The sequence below is a fragment of the Prinia subflava genome, chromosome 7, assembly GCF_021018805.1.
Source record: "Prinia subflava isolate CZ2003 ecotype Zambia chromosome 7, Cam_Psub_1.2, whole genome shotgun sequence".
NCBI lineage: Eukaryota > Metazoa > Chordata > Aves > Passeriformes > Cisticolidae > Prinia > Prinia subflava.
Genome location: NC_086253.1, coordinates 27,714,867 through 27,725,665, shown reverse-complemented (window position 1 = coordinate 27,725,665; position 10,799 = coordinate 27,714,867). Strand labels below are relative to the sequence as shown.

The window sequence follows — 10,799 nt, the reverse complement described above, 5'->3', positions numbered from 1 at the left end:
GAAACTTGTCATTGACAGAGTGGGTCCTCAGACTGTGGGAAAGAACAGGCTATAGGTTTTAGCTATAAAGTTTGTTTCAAAAGAAAACAAAAACAAAACAACAACAACAACACCCCCCCAAAAACCAAACAAAACCCCTTAAAACAACACAAAAATCCTCCAAACCACCAAACCATACAGTTCCTTTGGGCCCAGACATGAACACGTAGACCTGCAGCCTGAAATGGCAGCCTGTTTTCATACCACTGTTTGTGCCTGGCATTGCACTGCTATGGCCTTAAGAGTTTTAGAAATGTGGCTTTAAGGTTTTCTGGAAAGAGAAACCTAAGAGAAGGATGAGGAGCTGCACTGTTTCTGATCTACAAATGCAATGGTCAAATCTGTAACGCTCCATAGTACTTCAGCTTCAAAAAAAGGCAGATACATAGTATTTGAAACCATGTCTTCTATCTTCCAAGACTGCTGAAGATCTTAGTGGGTTATACAGGCTCAGAATCTAAATCACCATTGGAGAAGAGACATAAACATGTATTTCTGCAACCTATGTATCTTCAGTGCTCAACATTTTCAAAGGCTTTAAAACACTGGCATTTATCAATAACCAAAATAAATATAGTAAACTTTCCTCACCTGAAGTACATAATTACTAGGTAAACCTTTGTGGCAGAAATTGTGGCAGCCATCAAAAACTGAAAATAACACAAATGGAGACACTGTTTTATTAATACTCCTCCAGATTACATTTCTATTCCTAAAAAGAAAAATCAGGAATGCATCTAAACCTAAGAATTCCATTACTGCTCAGTCCTGGGAAGAGAACATGGTTAAGCTGGACCACTTCATTACTTTCTGTATACCTTAATATTAAAAAAAAAAGAAAAAAAAGAAAAAAAGTCAAATAATACTAGCTCCAGCCAGATTGCATATTGAACACAGTAGGTTGTTAATCACCCCACATCAATTTCCTGATAAAAATCCCTGATTAAGAAGTTTTCCCTCTAAATTAAGTTTATAACATTCTCTGTTGGTTGGCTCAGCCACTGGATGGTATAGGAACTGCTCCCAGGTTTCTTGTTGCTTAGATTATCCAGCCTCAGGTGCACCATGGAACCACCACCTTTGGAGGTGGGAGCCGGCAGTTTTCTCCTGAACACAGTCTGCTTCAAGAGGCCTCAAGAATCAGCTCTTGAATAAACAGGAAAAGTGGTTGTGTGTATCGGAGGAAGAAAAGAGGAATTCTCAATACTTCAGAGTAGATCCTTAAACTCAGCCAAGCCAGGTCCAGAAAGTGAGAAAACCACTCAAATCCCACCATGGGAGCAGGCACCACAGCACAGACAAACCAGACAATAAGCAGATCTCCACTGCAGAAGCTGTCCATAAATGCATCACTCCCATGAATCATCCGTTATAAAAAGTTCAGTGTCTCATCTTCAGCACTTGTTTAACTAGAATTCTGTACATTATATACAAAAATGCACAAGGACAACTGCTTGATGCTTCCAATCCTTGTTCTTTTACAGCAATGAAAAATTTTAAAAACCAGAGTCTGGACTTATAAATAGTGCAGAAAATGCAAATGCTAAGAAGACAATGCCTCCTATGATTGTCACTGAAAAGAAAACAAAACAAGAAGAAATTAGATATCAAAAAGTAATTATCTCCATGACACATTACAGACTTCATTTTTTTAAATGTCTGATTCCCAAATAACCTTACTTAAAAATTCATGCTAAGTATTGGGATGTCCATTTGCCAACCCACTGTCTAACTGCATCTCCAAGAATATATCCTGGCCCACAGAAGGAAGCTTTGTTTTACTCATTACTTGAGCCAGTATAAAACTAGGTTAACACCTGCTGTTGAGTATTTGGCTGTATGGCACAAAACAGGATAGAATATTCTCACGCCAGAGCAAGCCATCAATTGGGACTGACATATAATCAGCATTTTTTGCACCTTTTAGGCAACTGTATTGAAAAAAAAGTATTAAAAACATGAACTGCTTGCAATGGCCACAGTCTGCTAGAGGCTGGGACAGAATTCTGGGAAAGCAGCACTGTATATGTTCCCCAACTCTCTAAATAAACTAACATGCTAGAAGGATCTTTGGTTTAATCTAAGGCTATTCCTGTGGCTCCAGATCCACACTGTGCTTGGAGCATATGAAACCATTGTTAATTAGCATTTTGTCACCAATTTCCTTGGCAGACAAACACAACGGAGTGCATGTTTCACTTCTAGCAGTGAAGTTGGTTTTTTACCACCTCTGCAACTACAAAACCAATATTCTGAATGAACATATATAAGAAACAGCTTCACAGGATTATTCTTGGGAGCAAGAAATCTCACCACATCATTGGACTGACAGTGGAAGAAAGCTGCAACCTAATTTAAGGAAAAAATAAACAACCCAATGTAGCCTTACTGGTCCTGCCTGTGGCAGTTAGCAGGTCTGATGAAAAAACACTTATGCCACACAGAGTAGCTTTTATGGCTTTTAAATGCCTGATGTAAATCATTAGGATGCAGTTTTCTTGCTCACCTGATGGTCTAGACTCAGAATTGCAACAGAATTTCTATTACCCACTGTCAAACAAAAAATACTGACCATTTAAAATAGTGTATTTCCTTTCTCTGGTCTCCTAAAAGGAGTAGCTAATAGTGAAGCAAAACGAGGTGGGAGGTAAAACAGACTCAAAAAAAATCCCCAAATAATCCAAAACAAACCACCAGTTTTCATGCGTTTTCCAGAAGTTCCCAAGCATGCAGCTCTTTACACCACAAACATTACCAGCGTTACGTTTTTTTGGTTGGAGTGAGTCTTTACTTACCAGTCCTAACAGAAATTTTTTGTGCTATCATTCTGCCTCCAATAACTGCTAAACCAGTGCATAGGCAATGTCCCACTGTTCCTCCTACTGCCACACCATAGGGGTCCTAAGGGGGAAAAAGAAAAGCACAAAGGGATAAATTGGCACTGCTGAAAACCCACCAGTCCTACAACAACCTCGGAGCAGTGCTTTGATTCCCTGGTTGCAGATTGCCAGGCATGGAGGATACAGTCTAGTGATTCCTTGCTCTGCTGTTCAGCACTGTCTTAAAGACTGGTAATAGTGAACATCAGCTGGTGAGACAGACTTAAATCCAGCCTGAGATAGGAGCATATAGCACGTTTCAGCCAAGCAGCATCTTTAGGTTGTTTATTATAGATCCAGAAATCGCTCTGCTGTAGTTAAACCAATAAGCAACCTCTAGAGGGAAGGTGGCAGCTCTTGAGAAACACAATATGTATCAGCTGGAGGAACATCAACCTATCTATACAGAGAGAAATAAATCCTTGAACTGCAAATGAAAGCTTTCAGCAGCTACAACATTTCAAGTTCTTTGCCCTGCTTCACCCACTTGTGCTCTACACTCTGCTCCACTCCATCAACCGAAAAGGGAAGCATAAAGACTTGAAGTTCAGAGAATAATAAATTATTTTATAATTTACTGTCAACAACAGCTTTTCACATCACTGAGTAACAAGCAGCCCCTTCATGTGTGAACAACTGTACTACATAAAGAGGTTTCTCAGATCTCCTTAGAAATTACACAGTTAAGGACAGCATATGTCCTCTGCTCATCTCTATGTGACACTTTTAGTTCCAAGAGGAAAAAAAAAAAAAAGCTGCTGCCATCACCTGAGGAATCTCAAAGAGGCAAACAGTAAAACTGTTAAAGAAATTCTGTGGTTTGAAAACAACACCCACTGGCTCAAAAGAACCAAAACCACGAGCCAGTAAGAAAAGGTGGCAAGCACCAAGCAGTTGACAGGTTGGAAAGCACCAAGAAGTGCAGGAAGAAGCAGGGCTGGGCCAGCAGAACAAACAGGCCCCCAAGATCAGGACCTAGAGTCCCTGGATATCCCTACAGCCAGCCCTCACTGGCAGAACGTGGATCTCATCCCCCCATTCCATCACAATTACTCACTGATTTTGAGAGCCAGTGTCAAGATAACCTTCAGTTCATTTCTTGTTTGGTAGCGCTCTTACGAACATTCCATATTCTACAGGTACAGCCCCCAGGCTTTAACTACAACAGTCAGCACATCACAAACCAGACTAAGGAGTCTGGCAGACACTTCCTAAGGGGACACTTAGGAAATGCAAACCAGAAGTCAACAATCCCCTGAAAAAAGAAGGGCTTAAGCAACTTGCCTAGCAAATTGGGCAGAGGCTGTAGTGCTTCCTTTTTTTCCAAGAACAATGAGATTATCCTCTCCTGCTGTTAGCTCTAAACATCTTCCCTACACTGTAACAGAGACAGGAGGTCCCTGCAGGTTACACTCTCCTTCATTACACAGCCCTTATTTATCCCTAGGGGATGTCTGAAAGTGCACCTGAAAGAAGCAAGAGTCCTAGGGAAAAAAACGTAAATTATCTCAATGCATGAAAGAGCACAGGCAAGTTACTTATGTTTATTAAAAGCTTGACTATAAGCCTTCATCTTCCCTTAATAATACAGTTATATACACACTAACCATCACAATGAATATAATTTAATTTACAGCATCACTTAGTGCCCAGCAGTTTAATGTCCTTCTATACACTGTATCATATTAACTCATATTTTAATAAGAGGTATCTGAGGAGGTATTTTCCTAACAGTTTAAAGCTTGTTGAAATGGAAGTATCTTTTAAAGTTACCCAGTTAAAAATGAATGACCACAAAGAGCAAAGAAACATCTCTTCTGTAACATCTCTCAACACTGTAACAAAACCCAACTGATTTCAGCTGCACAACATGAAGCAGCTGTTTCCAGAAATGCCAGTGCAGTCCCAATCATGTAACAGTAGTTTTAATACTACACAGAGCCTCAGTGCATTTACTACCAGGTCTTGACACAAACCACGTAAGGCACATCAAGGCAGCAGGTGCGAATCCAGTACCTCCTGCAAGAGTATTTGGTCTCTAACCTCTCCATGGGCAACCCAAGGAAGGCAAAAGAGCAGCAGGGGTTCTGCAACACTCACCTCTCTGGCAGCCAAGACTATGGTTGTTAATTGGGAACGATCGCCCCATTCTGCTAAAAATGTTAAAGTAAAAGCTTGAACAAAGATTGGTGAAATAAAGTGTAGCCACTTCTTCTGAGGTACAGTGGTGCCTGGCCCAGATTCCACATCTCCTGGCCCATTTAAGAGTTTAGTTCTCTGAAGCTGTAGAGGTCAAGAGAGAAAAATCATGAAATAACCATAAAATTAAAAATGTAATCTAAACAACACAAATGAAATACTTAACAATAAAACTAGACATTCAGTTTCTAGAATGTTATTAGCCACTCCCTGCTGCATTATCAACATATTTATACAGTCACCATTACAAAAAACCAGCTAAGTATATGCACACATGTATGTGTGTGGAAATATACACACATATATAATTGCAATCAGCTCTAACCTCTGATTATTGTTCATCTTGTATTCCTTACAAATAAAGTGTCTGACCATAAAAAGAAATAAAAGTAGAGCCAAGAATAAACTGTTGGTGTCCTCTCTGCTAGTAATGCATTAAAAACACCCACACTAAGCAGAAGGTGCCTTCTCTCCTCAGAAGCCAGGCTTGCCACAGGACTGGAATCACCTGCTGAAAGAGCCTCCAGGGGCCACTTCCATCCCATCTACCACACAATTGCTGTGTTAGTTTATCAGTCACAGACACAGCTGAACACTCCAAACATGACAAGTGTTGCTCTGCAGCTTCACAAGCTGTAATTATTCCACCAGCAGTAACTAACACAACTTTATTACTTACTTCCTCATCCTTTTTTTTAATTTCTGCTTGAACTTCTTCCAGCTCTTCCTGACCCTCATCTGGACTCATTTTCAAGCCTTCCCGAAGCATTCGGATGCCAAAGATTGCAAACAGTGCTGTTGACACATAGTATGTGTACACACGAGGAATAACTGTGGTGGCATAGCCAAACAAAACTGAAAAGAAAACAAATGTGTCATTTAAAAAATAAGCATGAGGATCATAACTGTTGTTCCCACATCTAAGAAATGCTTGCTAGCAAAGTCTGCAATCCAAATACCCACTGATAAATAAATATTGTATCTTTTGTAAGTTTTGTATAATTTTCTATGTTTTTGGAAGATAACATGCTCAAAACTCCAACCATTACTGGTCATACCAGAGACTGAAGTCCACTAAGACACAGACAGTGCACTCCAGCCAAAGTTGAGGTGCTGCTGTTCCTGAGAGCCAGTCCAAACAACATTATCTTTCCCATCAAGGACAATGCAAGTCCTGCCTTTCTCCGTGCACATCATGAAACAACCATCTGTAATCGTGTTACATTAGTCATAGTGCACCCCAGTTAATTCCATTTGCATGCTGGATAGCATCTCTTTCCAATTGTTTCATTTATCAGATAAAGTTAGAATAATATTTTCAACAAGGTAAATCTACCAGGCATATCTACAAATTATCCAGCTGGGTGAATCCCTGTCTGTCTTCCTTTGCCAAGTGCACATTACTATTCCCTTGTCCCTCATATTCCCCACATACACACAATGTGACCAACTTTGATCTTTCTTTATTTCAAAGGCAGATCCCACCTACAGACTGAAAATCAACCTGCACAGTGCATCTTTTAGAGGTATTGAGGGTGATCAAACTAAACCAAAACTATTTCTTAAATAAGAAGCATGTATCCGGAACAAAGTACTTAGTTTTTAAGTAAGACCAGTTAGCATTTTTTTGACAGAAAAAGACCTATATAAATGGGAAAAATAAAAAAGTTCACACCCTGTACTCAAAGTTACTTGGACCATGCACTCACAAGCGTTTCTGCTACTTTATTCCACGTGCACTTAGCTAAAAAGAAGCATATTACCATGTGTGCTTTTTTGTACACACCTTTTTAGTTGAAAAATACACTCGGAAATTGCTACACGATCTAGAAATAATTCTGTATTGCCACTGCTAGAATTAAGAATGAAACCAGAATTAATCAGCCTTATTACTCTTAAACACAGCACATACACAAATAGCAGTACTATTTGCAAAGCTAAATAAACCAAGAGTTGAACTAAACTTCTTTAAAAAGACTGAAAATACGGCAGTAAAACAATGCAAGAAAGCTAGATAAAAAAGCTATCTTTTTCTTAGCATTTCTTACATATATAAGCATGGGCACAGTGAAATAATCAGAACTGTAAGACAGCTTATTTTATCCAGCACAGCTTGAAAAATATCCCAAGTAGATTACTTAGAACTAATGGGTTTAAATGAGCATGTCTTCCTAAAATCAAGGTGGGCAAACCCCCCAAGAATTCCCAAACTCAGCTTGTATAAAACAAGGGCAAGAGATAGAAGGAAATGGTGTGGGGGAGGAAGAACCCAACAAGAAAGCAAGTTCCTTTCTGAAAAGGGAAGAAATAATTGGGAACCTCTAAACTGGGGGATAAAAGCAGAAAAGGAAGCGTTTTATGAGAAAGTATTAAGAAAGATTTGAAGAAAGAATTCGAATAGAAAAAGAGAGCCATAATGGGCAAGAGAAATTACACACAATGCAAGTGGAAACTGCTCTAACTAAAACTGCAATAATCCCAGCAGTCCACACAGCAACACACCCAAAAATCATTCACAGAAACGTTTGCCAAGCACCCTGTGCCAGTGAACTGGCTGTCTCCAGCATGTAGAAACCAATCACCACTATTTCCAGTATTTCTGAAATGGGCATGGTTAGAAATGAGCACACAGACAAACTCTGTGATGTACCTGAAGGCTGCTACATTTTACAATCAAAGTTACATAAGTGCCCGTGGCTACAGGTTCCTCAAGTGCCACCTGATACCTTACTTCCTGCTGCCTCCATCCTCCACTTATGCAGCTCCCAGCACAAATCCAAACAGCTACGTGTGCAGGAACACAAGTCAGATGAGGAAAACGTGTCATCATCTAAAGAATCACTTGCCTTAGGAGGAAAAACAGAAGCCACTCCCACACTCCCTTTACGCACACTAATTTAATAGCGGGGAAAAAAATAAAGTAAAAGAGTAAAAAAAAGTCCAGAAATCAAAGTGCTTAGGCTCTCCATGTCATTCCCCTTCCTTAAACTCCAGTTGAAGCCTAGGGAACACAAAGACTTCATTAGAGGAAAGAGCCTAAATACTTGACCTGAAACTCCATGCTCTGTAGGAAAAGCTTCACACTCTCCTCAAAACAGCAAACTGCATATATGTATTACCTGCATTCCAATTAAGGTTTATTGATAAATACATACCTGTCACCTCTTAAGAGATCAAACAAAATGCAAACCAGAGTGCTAACCTGACAAACAGGTCATGAGTCCCAGGGCAAGCATGGCACCGGCCAGCACGGTCAGGCGGTTGTAGCGCATGGCCATGATGGCCGCGATGAAGAAGGTCTTGTCCCCCAGCTCCGACACGATGATGACCGAAATGGCAGCCACAAAGGCGTGGATAAAGCCCAGGTTAGTCTTGTCAGCTGACTCTTCACTGACAACGTGGACTGGGGCAACTAGGGAGGAGCCTTTCTGTAAGAAGGGGGGCAAGAGAAAAATACAAAACAAATCCTCAACACTCGTCAATGAGGCTTGAATGCTTAGTACACAGAAATACAAAGCCTTGCATTTCTCTTGTCATACCACCCTGCGTAGAGTGACATTTTAAGTAGATACATCTCTCATGCTCATTAATGATTATTAACTAGTTCCTGGCTGCCACCCACCTCAAATTGCCAGTTGGGACCTTGGCAAGAGGATCACGTCTTGCTGATTATCGAAACATCACTTCACCATGCATGCTATTACCAAACATGAGAACCACCATCACAACAAAACGTGGTCAGCTCAGGTCCAATATTGCCAATTTTAAAATCCTTACCTATTTCATGACCTTAATCTTGAACAGTTTTCTGATATAAATATTAATGAGTGCTTCAAAATAAAACTGAGTGACTATGATACATTAGGAAAAAAAGAAGCCCATTCAAAATCAGTCAGGATCATTTTCCTCCCTTGCAAGATCTTTGCATCTCAGATGCATTTAAATTTTATAGATTCATAGAATGTGTTGGGCTGGATGGCACCTTAGCAATCGTCTAGTTTTAAGACCTCTGCAATGGGCAGGAACATTTTTCACTAGACCAGGTTGCTGAGAGCTCCATCCAACCTGGCCTTGAACACTTCCAGGGATGGGGCACCCACAATTTCTCTGGGCAACCTGTTCCAGTGTGTAACCCCTCTCACGTGAAAGAATTTCTTCCTAATACCTAGCCTATATTTCTCATCTTTCCATTTGAGCCCAAGCCAAATTTTGTGCCAATTTTCAACAGTTTCCTCTGTCCTTGCTCTATGTTTGCTGAAAACAAACTTTAAGACTCTACAGTGGTGAAACCAGACCAGCACACTTCAGTTCCCACTCACTCACTGAAGTGTTTACTTCTACACACAGTAAGGTATCTGTGATCAAAAGCAAGGCCCAAGATCTCTACACCGACGTTCGCATCCCTGCCCAGGGATGGCTGAGAAAGCTTGTTCCAGCACATCCACAGCACAGCCAGCCCGCATCGTGTTTTGACATGACGGCTTCCCGGCATTCCTCTCTCAGCAGTGCTCCAAGTTTTCTGGTGTTGCTGTTTGGCTCCCACGCTCTGTGTGACACTGTGGCTGCCCAGAGCTCCTTCACCTTTCGCAGCATTCTCTGTCTGCTGGGTTGGGTATATCACACCTGGTGCGCTCGGTGTGCTACACCAAGCCACATGTCAGTAATTTTTCCATCCCTCTGTGTCTTTAGTGGAAATAGAGTCCCCTCATCGAGAACACTGTTTAATAAATTTTAACGCAAAGGAATTGATATTAATGCTTGAGAGAAAAAAAAACTGGCAGCTTTGGAGTAGCAACAAAACCTCCTTTCAGCTGCTTCTGCGGGGGAAAGAGAGCACTGACTCCTCTCCTACGTCGGACATAGATGTCCCTCTTTTAGCAGCAAAAGGGGAGGATGCGGTGGCCCTGCAGCTCTCCTTTTTTCCACTAAAAGCGGGGAATTTGGGAGCCCGGTGGTGTCCGGAAGGCGTAGCGCGGGCAGCCGGCGCGGCCCGTCCCCGCCTCACCTCAGCCCGCGGCTCCGCTCCCTGCGCCGCCGGCGGTGGCGGCGGCTCCTTCTTCCTGCCGGGCTCTTCCTCGGGCGCGGCGCGGAGCCGCGCCGGGCCCGCCAGCAGCAGCGCGGCCGCCAGCAGCAGCGCGGCGGTCCGCGGCAGCAGCGGCGGCAGCGGGGACCCCATGGCGGCCGAGCGCGGAGCTGGGGGGCGGCGCCAGCCCTGGCTCAGGGCGCCGCGTCACCGCCCGCGTCGCGGCCCCGCCCCGCCCGCGCGCCGTCCTGCCGCGCGCCGCGCCCCGCCCCGCCGCTCTCTGCCGGGGGCGCACGGCGGGGCCCGGCCGGGGCTGCCAGCCCCGCCCCCGGCTCCCGGCTCCCGGCGTCGTGAGGGGATGGGCCGAGCTGGCTGTGCGGCGCCCGGGGCGCGGGCGAGTTCAAGCGCGTCCCTTCCCCGTTCGGAGTAGCTTACGGGCAGGGAAAGGGCGCAGCGGGAAGGGCGGGGAGCGGCTGCGTAAGGCAGCAAAAGAATCCGCGTAGGAACGGCCCGGACACGTCTCGGTTCTGTTAGTGGCCAAGTGCACGGCAGAGCTTGGTGTATGCGTGACCCCAGCAGGGAATTCCGAGCACGGAATGGCAGGACGGGTCGGGCTGGGAGCGGCCATCCCGTCCAGCCTCCCTGCGCCAGCAGGGCCA

At 43.4% G+C, this 10,799-nt stretch overlaps 1 protein-coding gene across 1 annotated transcript; it reads right to left on the bottom strand.

Annotated features, from left to right (window-relative positions):
* Positions 1–705: 705 nt before the first annotated feature.
* TMEM165 (transmembrane protein 165) lies at positions 706–10,346 on the bottom strand. Its single transcript, XM_063401972.1, has 6 exons — positions 10,123–10,346; positions 8,320–8,545; positions 5,797–5,972; positions 5,019–5,201; positions 2,835–2,940; positions 706–1,612 (listed from the first exon to the last, which is right to left on the bottom strand). Exons 1-6 carry the CDS (start codon positions 10,291–10,293, stop codon positions 1,536–1,538), a joined length of 939 nt encoding a protein of 312 aa, XP_063258042.1. The 5' UTR covers positions 10,294–10,346; the 3' UTR covers positions 706–1,535.
* Positions 10,347–10,799: the final 453 nt, after the last annotated feature.

Excerpts from the sequence above, each read along its gene's own strand:
- TMEM165 (XM_063401972.1), bottom strand. The coding sequence starts at position 10,293 with ATGGGGTCCCCGCTGCCGCCGCTGCTGCCGCGGACCGCCGCGCTGCTG. Across the intron at positions 5,973-8,319 it reads ACTCATGACCTGTTTGTCAG|TTTTGTTTGGCTATGCCACC; the intron begins GTTAGCACTCTG and ends TTTTCTTTTCAG. Across the intron at positions 5,202-5,796 it reads TTAAAAAAAAGGATGAGGAA|CTTCAGAGAACTAAACTCTT; the intron begins GTAAGTAATAAA and ends TGACCTCTACAG.